At 36.6% G+C, this 16883-nt stretch overlaps 1 protein-coding gene across 1 annotated transcript in view; it reads right to left on the bottom strand.

Moving 5' to 3' along the window:
• Positions 1-16883, bottom strand: part of si:dkey-11f4.7 (piezo-type mechanosensitive ion channel component 2) — a 293659-nt gene that overhangs the window by 35711 nt on the left and 241065 nt on the right. The window contains 4 exon segments of the mRNA XM_052605318.1: positions 524-671; positions 10216-10348; positions 10547-10739; positions 13763-13951. Coding sequence (XP_052461278.1) covers positions 524-671; positions 10216-10348; positions 10547-10739; positions 13763-13951 — 663 coding nt within the window.

Raw genomic sequence — 16883 nt, 5'->3', positions numbered from 1 at the left:
ATGGGTGGAACTAAACATAATTTTACATTCAAAGGAAAGGGGTTTAGAGTATAGGTTTATGTTTAGTGTCATCAAATATAGAGATGATTATATTAATAAACATAAGTTATATGTTTATAAATCATTTGAAGATGTAGTAAAAAGCAGATGGTGGTTTAAAAACATTTATTTAAGTTACCATGATGCTGTGCCATAGATGACCAGCACTGTCAACTCATTGTGTACATACACAATATCATTTATTTACAACACTTATTTGCACAAAGCAGTATTCTAAAAATCTGGCTCGAATGGATACCTTTAATGAGGAAAAAATTTTGATTTAATCTAGGATTTAGATTAATATTGATGCAATCCACTCTCTGTTTTGGTTATTTCTTATTCTCATTCAGAATACACTATATTTTGGAAAATAGATGGAATTAAGACCCCATAGAAAAGTAATTTTCTACAGTTCTGTAAAACTGAATCTTAAATTAAAATTTAAATGTGAAAAGGGGATTGTATGTAAGGAAGCACTTACTCCAAAGGCCCAGTATCCAAATATAATAATGATGAAGTTCACCACATCTATCAGGAACATCAGCGCATACACATCGCACACAGGGCTGTACTCAGGGTGGATGATGTCATAGAAGAATTGCCTTATGGGTAAGTATATGTGTAGAGCACTAAAACAAAAACAAAAGAAAAAGAAAAAGTTTTTTACAATCAGAAGCATTATTATTGTTTTCCTTTAATATGCCAGGATTCTATGCAAATATAGTGAAATAGACATATAATATGTCCAGTGTTGGGAAAGTTCACTTTCTACATGAACTAGTTCAAAGTTCAATTCACAAATTTTAAAATGAGCTAGTTCAGTTCATAGTTCAAACTACAAAATTTTTAGCTAAAGTTCACAGTTCCAAAAATGAACTAGTTCATAGTTCTTTTTTTCCATATGTTGCTGCGAGCTATTATTTTTCAAAATTATTGCCACAGCCCATATAGACTCACAGACAGCAATTATTTTATCAGTTTTAACAATGAAGCTATGCATCAGATTTCATCTTCATATCCAATTTTGAATCCTTATCCAACCAGGGTTTACATTAGCATTGAGGGGACAGCATTTCCTCATTGTTGCTTTAATGCTTTGTCTCCCATTCTCACCGACCTTGTCATAAACATCATAAAATTATTTTAAATGATCATACGCCTTCTTGCTACATGCTGCTGTTGCCTCCGTGTTTTTCTTTTTTTTTTTTTTTTTGATGACGCATTACGCATGCGGCGGATGATGGTGCGACACTGGTGGCTGGTGTTGCCAGATTGGGTGTTTTCTCGCTACATATTTAGACCCGTTTACGGTGTGTTTTAGCCAGGTTTTTGCCTGGAAGGCTCTGTAGAAATCTGGCACCCTATTGAACGAAGTGAACCTGGGAAAGCGTGCCGTTCACAGACACCAGAATGAACGAGTTCACAGTAACGTTCATCAGGCATTAATACAGCACGTTCAGTTCACGTTCGCCCAAAATATGAACGAGTTCATGAACTATCGTTCAATGAACGTGTTCAGGCACAACACTGAATATGTCATAGACTAACAATCAATTCTAGAGGCTAAAAATCATTCAATCAAGAAAAACAATCACTGCTATTTGTATTTTGCAGCGAAAGAGCTGTCAAGCCCATTGGAACTGGATATAATGTCAAGAATAGCCAAAATGTGTTACACCATTTCTTTGTTGTAGGAAACGTCTGACATAGCTGACAACGAGTACCGAAAGTTGAGGGATGGTTTCTGTGGCCATGATGGAGCCGACAGGCAACAAAGAGAGTTCAAGGATGGCCTGTGTAACCCAGAGTGCCACCCACTGCCATGGAAGGAGCAAAGAGAGCACCATCGCTTTGGGAGAAGGGAGCACTGGACTTGAGACCACCACCCAAGGAAGCGCTGGGACCACCAGCTTGGGGGCACTGAGAATAGGGTGGCCATGCCTGTTGTAGCCAATAGTGGACCAGTCTCCACAGTCATTAGAGCTTGGGACATGTAGCCTTCCCAAAATATGTTCAGGTGATTTTTGAGGGTTAATAGTAAGATCCTATCCTGACAATAAAGCCATCCAACGTTAAGGACCTGGAGATCTATGCAAAAGAGGGCAAAATCCTAGTGGAAATGTGGCACCAAATATAAAAACCATTTGACAGCTGTCAGTTTTGAGAAATGTATGAATAATTGGGGACATGGAATGCTAGCATCCTTAGTTAATATATCGAACACAATGTCTTGTGTGTGTGTGTGTGTGTGTGTGTGTGTGTGTGTGTGTGTGTGTATGCGTGTGTGTGTTTGTTTGTGTATACACACACACACACTCACACAATTGTAAATTGGATAAAAAAATAAAAAAAAACACATGAGAATATGATCGGGGTAATCAGTCATAAATACAATTGCAAAACCAACACATGAAACAGTGAACTAGTACACTAAGAAACAATAACTAGGACATAAAAGTCCATACAAATAGGAAACAATGTGTTGTAGAGGGATATCATGGTATTTATATGTTTTTACAGTAATATACTCAACATTTATACTTAATATGCAGAATGCACATGTAAAATTCATTCAAAATTCATTTTAAAGTAGTTTCATTATATGTTTACATTTTAATATTTCAGTTGGCTATAGTCTAGATGGAAATAGGGGTCCACGCGCACCCCCCGGCTTTTTTTATGCCACCTGATTTTTTTTAATCCTTAAAGTGTCTATTTTCATAATCTGCCAGGTGCCAAGCTGAAATAATGTCCCAAAGGGTTCTTTTTTAACCCTTTGCTGCACCCGACCGGAACCCGAAAAATCTAAAAGTGATATAGAAAGTGGCATAACATTAGGAGTAAACAACATACAGAGACAAATGAACACATTTTCCCATACAATTCTTACCCCAGGAATTTAATGGAATGGTTATTTTTGACATTTGACAACATATTGACCTTATTTCTGGACAAAAATAGCAAAAAATGGCCAAAGATGTGTAGAGGATCAACTATTTTTTTTGTTTTCTCAAGCGCATAGGGTGATTTTTTTTCCACAACATATTATTTCTTTATCATTCAAGTGTCTATTAAAATATTAAATTGGGTACCAAGCTGAAATAATCTCCCAAATACTTGATTTTTAACCCTTTGCACCAAACCCGAAAAATCTAAAAATGATTTAAAGTGGCATAACTTTTGATGTAAACAACTCACAGAGACAAATGGACACATTTTTCAATACAATTCTGACCCCAGAAATTGTTATTTTTCATATTTTATAACATCTTGACCATCTGTGTTCAAAAAGAGCAAAAAAGTTCATTTGACAGCATTTTTATTATACTTAGCAGCCCGAAATAGGGTTTATTTGAACCTTTTACTTCACCTATCCTGAACCTGAAGATATTTAAAATAGTTTTACTTTTGAAGTTAACAAAACAAAGCAAATTAGCTTAAATAAATAAATAAAATAAAATAAAGAAATAAAAAACTACAGAAAAAATCCAAAATGGTACAAAAAGTTGACTGTTTTAGATTTTTGGGGCTTTGCAGTTGGCAGTTGGTGGCCGTCGGTTCATACCTGCAGATCACCATCTCCCACCGCTCTCTCTTTTGGAAAAAATTTCAGTAAGTATTTGAAACTATAATTAAGATATACCTTTGTAGTCATAACTTAAAGTGATTTTTTAACAGTTTTTACCATAATCACAGGCTTTTGGAAATCGAATCTGTATTCTTGACTAGCAGTGTTGGTAACTTAGTTGGGTGGCGGATATGAGATATGAAACTCTGTGAAGACATCAGTTCACCATACCACATGAGGGATATCTGTGAACAGATTCCATTGAAATTAGAGGACTTGTCTTTGGATACACTTGGCTATCACCAATATTGCTATAAAAGCTTTACAGGGAAAGTAAATCGTTTACAAGTGTCCAAGGCTTCTACATCTGGTGAATCATTATAATTGAAAAGGGACTCTCTGCGCCATGTCAAATCACTGTCAGTTCAATCTATGAGCTCCAAGAAGATGTTCCTTCTTGTTTCCCAATCAGTGTTTTCTGTGACAAAGCAAAATCCAAGTTCAAGGGCAAGACTGAAGAGCTTACAAAGTTTCAGAATTGGAAACACAAGGAACCAGGCTGGAAAGTTATTGAACCTAGGGCACATGAATTAAAGAAAGAGGCTCTTTATCGCAAGGTGCAGGGCAAGGAACTATTTGTAATGGAAGCTAAGTATCATCCATCATGCAGAAACAACTTCAACACAGACTACCAAACCCATGAGCGCGGAAGGGAGAGAGTAGAAAAGGCAGCAGACAACACTGACAGCCTGCAGGCCCAGAAGATAGCAGCACATAACAAGTCATATTGTGTGGTAAAGGATTACATTCTTAGGAATGTGATTGAATGCAAAGAGGTTGTCCAGCTAAGATCCATATGCAACTTGTACATGAAGACATTGGAAAATCAAGGTTTTCCTAATCCTGAATACCGCAGTGAGAAATTGGCAAGATGGTTACAGGGAGACAAAGACATCGCTCATGAACTCACATTCTCCAAGGTGCAACAACATGAATGTATTAAGTCGAACCTCATATACAAACTTGGAACAGCTGACCAACTTCAAGAAGCAGCACTCACCCTCCATTCTCACATTATAAAGGCATTCAAAGAGTCAAAGAGCTACCATGGCCCCTGACAGCACAGGAGCTAGATGCTGTGAAGATGGACTTGCTTCTTCCAGAGCATCTTGTACAATTTCCGAGCTCATTGGTGACTGGGACACTTGATGGCGAAAAGTGCACAGAAGGCTGGTCTATTCAATTACAAAAGATGTGTGTCGAGCAGCAACTAACAGCAAGTGCAAACTCCCAAAGCACATCCTCCTTTGTGCTACACTTTGACACCTATATCGAAGCAAAAAAAAAAAAAAAATCTTTCTTTCTGTCTTTTCTGTCATTGCTGTCTCAAGTTTCATACTGAAGTCATATGTTTTTGAGTGTCCTAGATGTGAAAGAATGGTTGTGAGCTAGAAAGACAGAAAATTGCTTTAGTAAATATCAAAATCAAATGCCTGTATCAAAAAGAGTTCAGCATTGACAATCTAGGACCTCGAAAGCAGTAAAATAACTCACCTATTTGCTTCAATAGAGGTGTCGATGGTAACTTCTTTTGACTCTTTGGAGGTTGGAGGGTGCAGGGAGTGCTGCATCTTGAAGTTGGTCGGCTGTTCCAAGTTTGTATGCACATCCAACTACTTCATCTACAGTAATGCTGAGCTGTATATGAGGTTCGACTTAATACACTCATGTTGTTGCACCTTGGAGAATTGGAGTTCATGAGAGATGTCTTTGTCTCTATGTAACCGTCTTGCCAATTTCTCACTGCGGTATTCAGGATTAGGAAAACCTTGATTTTCCAATGTCTTCATGTACAAGTTGCATATGGATCTTAGCTGGACAACCTCTTTGCATTCAGTCACATTCCTAAGAATGTAATCCTTTACCACACAATATGACTTGTTATGTGCTGCTATGTTCTGGGCCTGCAGGCTGTCAGTGTTGTCTGCTGCCTTTTCTACTCTCTCCCTTCTAGGCTCATGGGTTTGGTAGTCTGTGTTGAAGTTGTTTCTGCATGATGGATGATACTTAGCTTCCATTACAAATAGGTCCTTGCCCTGCACCTTGCGATAAAGAGCCTCTTTCTTTAATTCCTGTGCCCTAGGTTCAATAACTTTCCAGCCTGGTTCCTTGTGTTTCCAATTCTGAAACTTTGTAAGCTCTTCAGTCTTGCCCTTGAACTTGGATTTTGCTTTGTCACAGAAAACACTGATTGGGAAACAAGAAGGAAAATCTTCTTGGAGCTCCTTCAGATTGAACTGACAGTGATTTGACATGGCACAGAGAGTCCCTTTTCAATTATAATGATTCACCAGATGTAGAAGCCTTTGACACTTGTAAACAATCTACACTCACCTAAAGGATTATTAGGTACACCTGTTCAATTTCTCATTAATGCAATGATCTAATCAACCAATCACAAGGCAGTTGCTTCAATGTATTTATGGGTGTGGTCCTGGTCAAGACAATCTCCTGAACTCCAAACTGAATGTCAGAATGGGAAAGCAATTTTGAGCATGGCATGGTTGTTGGTGCCAGACGGGCCGGTCTGAGTATTTCACAATCTGCTCAGTTACTTGGATTTTCAGGGGCAACCATTTCTAGGGTTTACAAAGAATGGTGTGAAAAGGGAAAAACATCCAGTATGTGGCAGTCCTGTGGGTGAAAATGCCTTGTTGATGCTAGAGGTCAGAGGAGAATGGGCCAACTGATTCAAGCTGACAGAAGAGCAACTTTGACTGAAATAACCACTCGTTACAACCGAGGTATTGCAGCAAAGCATTTGTGAAGCCACAACATGCACAACCTTGAGGTGGATGGGCTACAACAGCAGAAGACCCCACCACTCATCTCCACTACAAATAGGAAAAAGAGGCTACAATTTGCATGAGCTTACCAAAATTGGACAGTTGAAGACTGGAAAAATGTTGCCTGGTCTGATGAGTCTCGATTTCTGTTGAGACATTCAGATGGTAGAGTCAGAATTTGGCTTAAAAAGAATGAGAACATGGATCCATCATGCCTTGTTACCACTAGGCTGGCTGGTGGTAGTGTTATAGTGTGGGGGATGTTTTCTTGGCACACTTTAGGTCCCTTAGTGCTAATTGGGCATCGTTTAAATACCACAACCTACCTGAGCACTGTTTCTGACCATATCCATCCCTTAATGACCACCATGTACCCATCTTCCGATGGCTACTTCCAGCAGGATAATGCACCATGTCACAAAGCTCGAATCACTTCAAATTGGTTTCTTGAACATGACAATGAGTTCAATGTACTAAAATGGCCCCCACAGACACCAGATCTCAACCCAATCTTTGGTATGTGGTGGAAGGGGAGCTTCGTGCCCTGGATGTGCATCCCAGAAATCTCCATCAACTGCAAGATGCTATCCTATCAATATGGGCCAACATCTCTAAAGAATGCTTTCAGCACCTTGTTGAATCAATGCCACGTTTAATTAAGGCAGTTCTGAACGCGAAAGGGGGTCAAACACAGTGTTAATATCATGCTCCTTATAATCCTTTAGGTGAGTGTATTTTCCCTGTAAAGCTTTTATAGCAGTATTGGTGATAGCCAATTGTATCCAAAGACAATTTCTCAAATTTCAATGGAACCTGTTCACAAATATCCCTCATGTGGTATGGTGAACTGACGTCTTTACAGAGTCTCATATCTCATATACTGTGTAGATATGATAGCTTCTCGCTTGCCCTCCCCACCTGCATGTGTTGAGTGTTGTAAAATTACCATACTCAGAAAGAGTTGAGACATGTAAAATACGTGTTAGGGAACAAATCCTCTTTGGAGGCACTTCAGCTGTGTTACAATGTTTAATTTTCCCCTTGGTAAGTATGTATGAAGTATTGAGCCTGAAAAAAAAAAACAAAAAACTTTAGCTAGTAGATACCAACTAAGCTACCAACACTGCTAGTCAAGAATACAGATTCGATTTCCGAAAGCCTGTGATTATGGTAAAAACTGTTAAAAAATTACTTTAAGTTATTACTACAAAGGTATATCTTAATTATAGTTTCAAATACTTACAGACATTTTTCCAAAAGAGAGAGCAGTGGGAGATGGTGATCTGCAGGTATGAACCAACGACCACCAACTGCCAACTGCAAAACCCCAAAAATCTAAAACTTGCAGTTTATGATCAGTCAACTTTTTGGACCATTTTGGATTTTTTCTGTAGTTTTGATTTATTTATTTATTTTATTTATTTAAGCTAATTTGCTTTGTTTTGTTAACTTCAAAAGTAAAACTATTTTAAATATCTTCAGGTTCAGGATAGGTGAAGTAAAAGGTTCAAATAAACCCTATTTCAGGCTGCTAAGTATAATAAAAACGCTGCAAAATGAACTTTGTTTGCTCTTTTTGACCACAGATGTTCAAAATGTTATAAAACATGACAAATAACAATTTCTGGGGTCAGAATTGTATTGAAAAATGTGTCCATTTGTCTCTGTGAGTTGTTTACATCAAAAGTTATGCCACTTTAAATCATTTTTAGATTTTTCGGGTTTGGTGCAAAGGGTTAAAAATCAAGCATTTTGGAGATTATTTCAGCTTGGTACCCAATTGAATCTTAAAATAGACACTTGAATGATAAAGAAATAATATGTTGTGGGGAAAAAAAAATCACCCTATGCGCTTGAGAAAACGAAAAAATAGTTGATCCTCTACACATCTTTGGCCAATTTTTGCTATTTTTGTCCAGAAATTAGGTCAATATGTTGTCAAATGTCAAAAATAACCATTCCATTAAATTCCTGGGGTAAGAATTGTATGGGAAAATGTGTTCATTTGTCTCTGTATGTTGTTTACTTCTAATGTTATGCCACTTTCTATATCACTTTTAGATTTTTCGGGTTCCGGTCGGGTGCAGCAAAGGGTTAAAAAAGAACCCTTTGGGACATTATTTCAGCTTGGCACCTGGCAGATTATGAAAATAGACACTTTAAGGATTTTAAAAAATCAGATGGCATAAAAAAAGCCGGGGGTGCACGTGGACCCTTATTTCCATCTAGACTACTAATGATGTAACATTAAACATGCTTGCACAAAGATGAAGCAGAACTTCATTAAACACTGAGGAAAAACTAGGATATTTGGTAACAACACACTACTATAAATGACACCAGACAGGGAACAAAGGAAGACTCAGGGCTTAAAGAGGAGAGTAATCAGGGAGAACAGAAACAAGTATGTGGGACTAATTAAAAAATAAGAAAACTAGCTAATGAACAGACAGGCAAGCCAAGGAAAACTAAACCACCAAAGGCTCTGTCAACACAAAGGTGGGTATTTTTAAAACCACAGCTTTTTCTATGTGGTTTGGCCATTCATCCACACGCAAACACAGCACCATTTTTGTAAACTCCTGCCAGGGTGCAGATTTTCACAGACTAAGCAAATTCTCCAAGTTTTGCTATAGGTGCAGGTTCTCCACTACCAGTGAAGAGCTGCAAACTTCTGTCTGTTAAGATATCACTAAACAACTAAGAGAAATGTACAGACAACTGTGTTTGTGAAAAATCTCTAAAGGTACTGGTTACCAGAATAATTTTTTGTCATATTTTGGTTTAATCCTTCTTTTCTTCCGAACGCTTCCCTACCTTAGTTAGTAATCACTCCATCAAACTGACTGCTTTCCATTTCTGCAAACCTATGAGGTCTACCTTTCAAGGAATCTCAATGGCTAATCTCCATGGAGTCGTTCAGCTTCCCCTAGCATATTTTACTCCTATCTACAAAGTTAACATCATGGCCTAATTCCTCATAACTAACCTGCTAGGCAATGGCCATGGCAGTGAGGAAGAATTTAACAAGAATGTTCTGTAAATTCTGGATGACCACTTAACAGCATTCTTTCATCTGTTCTGTTTCGGTTAAAAAATTACCTAAAAGGCTCCAAATGGTTTAGCTCCTAAGGTCACAAAATGCTGGAGTTTTGGTAGTTCCTAGGATAGCAACGTCCACTAAAGGAGAAAAAGCTTTTTCGCATTTGGCTCCCAAACTCTGGAATAGCCTTCCTGATAATGTTTGGGGTTAAGACACACTCTCTCTGTTTAAATCTAGATTAAAAACACATCTCTTTCGCCAAGCATTCAAATAATGTATCTCTTAAATTGTGACTGCAGTTGTATCTGATTAAATGCACATTCTTACATTCGTAGTTTTTTCTGAAAAATCCTGTCATTTGCACACAAACTGACAGTCACCACTTATAAGCTGCTATTAAATATTGTAGAAATGTAATTTTCTGTAAAGTTGCTTTGTAATGATTTGTATCGTAAAATGTTGTGTATACAAATATACTTGAATTGAATTGAACCACTAAGGATCTCTGTGACCCAGAATGAAAGAAAAAGTGAACTGAGAATCAAGCTGTTGTAATGTATATATTCATGTCACTGTGTGCTTTTTAAATAATTTTTGTTTATGTAAAGCTCTTTTGAACAATATATTTTCAAAGTATATACATATGTTATACATATGTGTATATGTTATATATATATTTTAGTGAATAAAAAAGGTAATGTTTATTAGTCTCTTACAGCTCTATGACAGCAGCTTTGGCTTCCAGCATTCGGCCATTCGTGTACTGTTTTATTCGATCCTTCCTGCTTAGTGGCACATTCCACTGTTGCTTCTTCTGTGAATGTTTTTTCCTGCTTTGGTTTGAATCTGCTGATATAATATTTAATATTCATATTAGCACAGATATGTAAATACTTATGTATGGCAACACAAAGCACACAACAAGATCAAGAGAGAACAAACTGGCCAGTGTGAAATGTGTGCTTGTATATACATTATTTGTTTTAAGTATTATACAGTATGTATGTGTAAATAAGTTCCTCATGTATGTCCATGTGGAGATCTTACCCTGTCTCTCAGGGTCCTCTGTTCTTTGTCTCTGAAGAAAAGAAGTGTATGAAGGAAAGAAGGATGTTTTTCTACTTGTGTTTTCTTCTCGTGCTCTTGATCCTCCAGCCATCTTGCTTTTCTCTGTTTTTCTCTTCAGTTTCTTAAAAAAGTCTGGCATCTCCACTTCCTTGTTATCCCACAAACCATGACACTAAAGGAACAGAAACACATCAACATCTCATCTCAATGGCTCTGTTCAAAAACCTGCTGAACCACCACACTAGGCAGCATTCTCAGTCATCAGAGGTATGCTTCTGATGCAAACTGTGCCTGCTACGATACTTTCATTTGGACAAATTTTAAGGCAGCATCACTTGTATCATAAATGGAAAATTTAATATCACAATGCATTATACATAACAATATTTGGTAACAGCTTATTCAGATTTCAACACCATTCGGAATCTTAGAGTAAGTGTGCATTCACTATTTTACCGACATTAGCATTATTGGTTTTATTTGCTTTATGGTAAAATATGTTTGATGTGTGGTGATTGTGTTCTTTGTTTTGAAAAATTACTACTTGCATCAGTGAACCTCACAATAATGTTAATAAAGTAATTTGTGTTAACAGCATGCATGTTGTTTTTTTGCCTTTGTTTGTTCCTAATAAATAATAAATTATATGTATATTTTATTTTTAATAATTATTGAAATATATTATATCTATTGTTATATATAATTATGTAATATATATAAATATTATTAAAATATATTATTTCTAAATAAACTACAAATAAAACATATATAAATTTAATTTTTCCTCAGATTCTTTCTTGTAGCAATTACCTGTCTGTTACATGCGGCTCAGTATGTGGTCCTTTGTCTTCTCAGGTGTGAATCACGGCATTATACATAATCATTCACGCCTACTTATGTCTTAGAACATTTTAATCAATATATTGTTTTCTGTGAATGAGTAAGTATTTTCAGTTAATTTTGAAACAAAAAAAACTAGATTTCAAGATCCAGTTCTCAAAACTTTTATGAACAAATGAAATATAAAAAATGATAAATAATTTGTTAAATATTTTTAAACGTTAAATTAAAACAATTGTATGTTTTAATATGCTAATTTTGACATCACTAATATATACTAATTTGGTTTCCACAGTCACCAATTTCACCTGTTTCTAGTTTAGTTCCTTGTTTAATCCTATGTACTTTAACTACCAAGGTTCTTTTTTTTTTTTCTTTTTTTTTGTAGTAGTAGTAGTAGTAGTAGTAGTAAAACAATGGTTAATTTTTGTTACATATGGATAAATTCGAAAATCATGACGATGCAAAAGAGAACTCAATTCGGTCCAGTTTTCTGAGCGAACACAGCCAAAACGTGCACACAGAAAAGCACCTCTTACACAGAGAACAACTGAATTTATTTCTTTTTCATGTCAAATGAATGGAGAAATACACACATAATGATTGTCCATTTTGACGAGTATTCATGTAAACATGTTCAGTTACATCTCAAGTGAGTGCAAACCATGTGGAGAATATAGGATGTGTATCAGTATTATGCAGCCATGCATTCAGTTTTAAAGGGCGCCTAATTAGTTGTTGTCTGTGTCATTTATGTTAATATCAAGCAACAAAAGGAGGAGAAAGAATCTTGACTGAATGACTTTGGTAACCCTAATAAGGATTAATCTAAATGTATTTATAGAAATAAATATGTCTGCTTGAAAGAGTAATGAATTTGGTAAGTTGTTATGAAGAATATTATATAACCATTGGTATTTCATTGAAAGGAGAACTATGTTCTTGTTTCTTTATAAAAATGGTTTTAATTAATTATAATATAAAGGCACATTGTGTCAAATCTGTATCTATATTACATCATAAAACTTTGATATCAAACCTATAAAATAAATTTGGAAATTATAGAAAAATGCTTAATAAATGCATCACACTGACAAAACGCATTTGATTTTAGCGAACTAAATCTACTGTATATTTAGTCGACTAAACTGATAAAAACTGATTTAGTTAGAAGACTAAAATATTATATCAAAAATTTCCATATCATTTTAGTCAAAGACTATGACTAACATTCAATTTTGTTTCCTTTCCTTTTTTTTTTTTCTGGTGACCAGATACACTGAAGACTTCACTTCACTGTTTTTCTCTGAGGGTACTGTACCAACATCAGATGTTCAACTACGTTGGGCTGGTTTACTGCACGTATGGTAAAATAAGCTCAATTACAAATTTTTTTACTTCTATGTTTTTTATTTGTGTGTGTGTGAATCCATGGAAAGAATCAGCAAACACTTTAGAAATATTTGACATATTTGTTTCAACATTTGAACAGGATCTGTTATCAGCGACAGCACACAGTTGCATGACTGTTCAAGTTTCTTACGTGCCTCACATTCACTGTCACACTGTTGGGCCATTATGTCTCTCAGGTGTGAATCACTAAATATTCATGGTCATTGTCACTCCCTCGGATTTAGCCTTTCTAACACAAAACATGTCTTACATAAGTTAGATCATTATATAGTTTTTTTTTTTTTTTTTTTCTTTGTGAATTAGTGGGCAGGATACTTTTGACATCATTTTGCAGCAAAAATCCATCCACATCCATAAATATTCTGTATGTGTTTTATGGTCTTATTTCAGTGACTTATTTTTTTTTTACTTTTTCACTAACCGCACATAAAAATGATACATATTCATGTTGCTTACATATTATTGTAGCACAGTTTGTGCTGAATACAGTGTAAACAGACTTTAGACATTAATACGTTTTTTAAGATACTGAAAAAAACAACACAGATGTCAGGCATGTCAAAACTTCTTCAGGGCCCCAAACACCCCCAGACCCCAGAGGGTTAAAATCAACTGCATTTGGTCTCTCTAGTCTAGCCCTTGTCTTTGAGCTCACAAACAGCTTTTAGCACATGCATGGGCTTAATTTATGTATGTGTAAGAGCCCAAGTTAATTAAACTTGATTTATATATTGAAATTATCACTTCTATTTATTTATTTATTTATTTTTAAATATAATAATTATAATTATTTTTATTGATTTAATGCATTACTGCTGAATGAATTATTAATTTGTGTGTGGGGAAAAAAGTCAGTTAAATATCTTATATCTAATGACTTCTATTCCAATGGCAGTTAGATATCTTATGTAGATTTCTGGGAGGGTGAAGCATTGGTAGTACCTTAAGAATGGAGCGATGGAAGAACAAAGCAATTAACTGGATGAGATCTAGCAGTACATATCCATCTTTCTTCTCAATTCCAACTATGTTGGGAACTGCAAATGCACGGTCCGCATTAATGCCACGATATGCTGATGTTGTCCATGGAAAGAAGCCAAACTGAGAAAAGTACTTTACCACAACTGTCAGCTGAATGGAGAAAGGGGAAAATGATAGATTTCAGATTTCAAAACATTTCAGGTGCATGTTCTTGTTATGCAAGACTACAACCTCTGGGCCCCATTCTTCATATGAGGAAACTTTGTTACTGTCAAGTCAAGTCACCTTTATTTATATAGCGCTTTAAACAAAACAGATTGTGTCAAAGCAACTGAACAACATTCATTTGGAAAACAGTGTGCCAATAATTCAAAATGATAGTTAAAGGTAGTTCATCACTGAATTCAGTTATGTCATCTCTGTTCAGATTTTAAATAGTGTCTGTGCATTTATTTGCAATCAAGTCAATGATATCACTGTAGATGAAGTGACCCCAACTAAGCAAGCCAGAGGCGACAGCGGCAAGGAACCGAAACTCCATCGATGACAGAATGGAGAAAAAAACCTTGGGAGAAACCAGGCTCAGTTGGGGGGCCAGTTCTCCTCTGACCAGACGAAACCAGCAGTTCAATTCCAGGCTGAAGCAAAGTCAGATTGTGCAGAAGAATCATCTGTTTCTTGTGGTCTTGTCCCAGTGGTCGTCTGAGACAAGGTCTTGACTGCGGATCTGTCCATATTTCATTACACTGAGTGATACACACGATCTGTGTTTTATCTGTCATTGAGCAGAGCAGTTCAGTTCTTGAGGGGGCTGATGACTTCACAGTAATAAAGCTCTGCTCCTAATTGGCACTTTTTTTGAGAGATGGGGCCTAAGCATCTGCTCCCCGCATTACAAGACATGCATCTTTTGAGGCAGTGTGGCAGCTTTGACTGTGGGAAGCACAGGTGCAGAGATTGGAAGGAGATTTATTTAATTGCCCTATGATTAACAGTAGGTGGCCACAAGGAATTGGTGATTTGAGGACATCAAATGTAATTATTTGAAGGTTCCATTCTCAACAGTCGCATGTTGAGATGAGAGGCACTGGTATGAATATTAATTACCTTAGTACACTTCCCGGAGGTTTTTACACAGCAGGTTCTCAATAAAGAACCCCGCTGAAGATACAAAAGAGTCTCTAGAGGCCTGGGCCCGTATTCATAAAGAATCTTAAAGCAAAAAGTAGCTCCTAGTGACAAAATTCTAAAAAAAATCTTAGAAATGTGGGCGTTTACTCTTAAAATTAAATAAAAATCATAGTAAAGAAAAAAGTAATTCAGAAAGCATCTTGACCCTTAAAAAAGGTCTTACGGTCAAACTTGTTAGGAGCACAGACGAGGACTTTTAAGAGGCTTAAGAGTTTCTTTAGCAGAGGAGAAAATGGCAGAAAGACGAAGAGGCAGAAGAAATGTGATGCAGACAATGGATCACAGTGACTTAATAAGATGCTATAGATTAGATCGTGCAGGGATCATGTTTGTGACTGATCTTATTAGAGACGTGCTAACATCTCCGACACAGTGCAGAAATGCCATAGCGCCAGAAATTAAAGTAATCACTACATTAAGATATTTGGCAGCTGGTAAAATGCAACAATGTAATAGTGATGATTTGGGTCTGTCACAACCTTCTGTAAGCAGAGTGATCACACAAACAATTACAGAACTTTCAGAACATCGTATTGTGTCGCAGTTCATTTAGTTTCCACTGGACATTCCCACCTTGCAGGTTTAAAAAACTGCATTCATGAATATAGCAGGGAATGAACCATTAATAGTTTGTGCTATACGCTCCCATGTCTGCTTCTTGTCCCTTGTGGAACAATTTTTATCATTCTAAGCCAATCAAATACCTTATAGGAAATTAAAAGCATGGTAAATAAAAAAAAAAATGATTTATATACACACATATAATGTGTGTGTGTGCATGTGTGTGTGTGTGTGTGTGTGAGAGAGAGAGAGAGAGAGAGAGAGAGAGCGGCCAATTAGGAACAATTACTCATGTAAATTCAAAGTGAGAATTAGAATAAATCCTATACCTAAAATCACTCTTTTTTTTCCTTCTTGGACAGCCAACCAATCACAGTCTTCAAAAGATTGTGTCATACATAGCAACGGGGTCAACCCCGCCTCCTCACTAAGATGAAAGTTTTTGTCTTTTCCTTACTCAGAGTTGTTCTCAGATCGGTCCCAAATCACTCTTAAGCTAAGACTCCAACGTAAGAGTTTTTAAGATAAATTTAGAGTTTTCTAAGAGGCTTCTTAGAATCTTTATGAATACGGGCCCAGATGTATAAACATTGTGTATGCATAAAATGGGCATATAAATGTGCTTATGCAAATTTTCATGCACATATCAGAATACTGCTCCAGGTGTGTGTTCACAGTGTGTGTGTGTGTGTTCACTACTAACCGCTGTGTGTGTGCACTTGGCTGGTTAAATGCAGAGCACACATTTCAAGTATGGAACATCATATGGCCACGTCACTTCGCATCACATGTGCTGTGCTGTGCACTCACAACTCTATATATTCTAATGTGCTAGATATTAATTATTTTCGCACATTTTTATTTCTAGCCTTTTACTGCGTGCAGTGTGAACGCTCTGATCTGTTAACAAGGGGTCGGAAAAAAGGCATCATCACAGACAGTGTGTGAACCTGGGCATATGCCCAGTCTGTTCTGTTCTGACTCTAGGAGCGCTGCATTCTGATTGGATCGGATAGCATACTGCAGGAGATCCGGGCCGCGGAAAATGGTGCTATAAAGCGATTTAGAAAGTGTGCATGCTCAAATCGTGATTTTATGATGATTTCTATTAATCACACTGCCCTAGAATGAACTGGAGATGAACAGAAAATAACTCGGGCTGGCACCGCTCAGCAAAACTGGAAAACCAGATTCAGGCAGAGCTCGGCAGCGGGTAGACAGTCAGTGGAGCAAGCAGTCAGGAGAAAACATGTTGACAGCCGTTTATGCATGTTTTGTTGTTCTGTAGTATATGCAGCAAATATATCTAAGATAAATTGATGGTTTATTC

Source organism: Carassius gibelio, chromosome A9 (genome assembly GCF_023724105.1).
Source record: "Carassius gibelio isolate Cgi1373 ecotype wild population from Czech Republic chromosome A9, carGib1.2-hapl.c, whole genome shotgun sequence".
NCBI lineage: Eukaryota > Metazoa > Chordata > Actinopteri > Cypriniformes > Cyprinidae > Carassius > Carassius gibelio.
The sequence above is the reverse complement of the archived record's forward strand: the minus strand, read 5'-3'. Positions and strand labels throughout refer to the sequence as shown.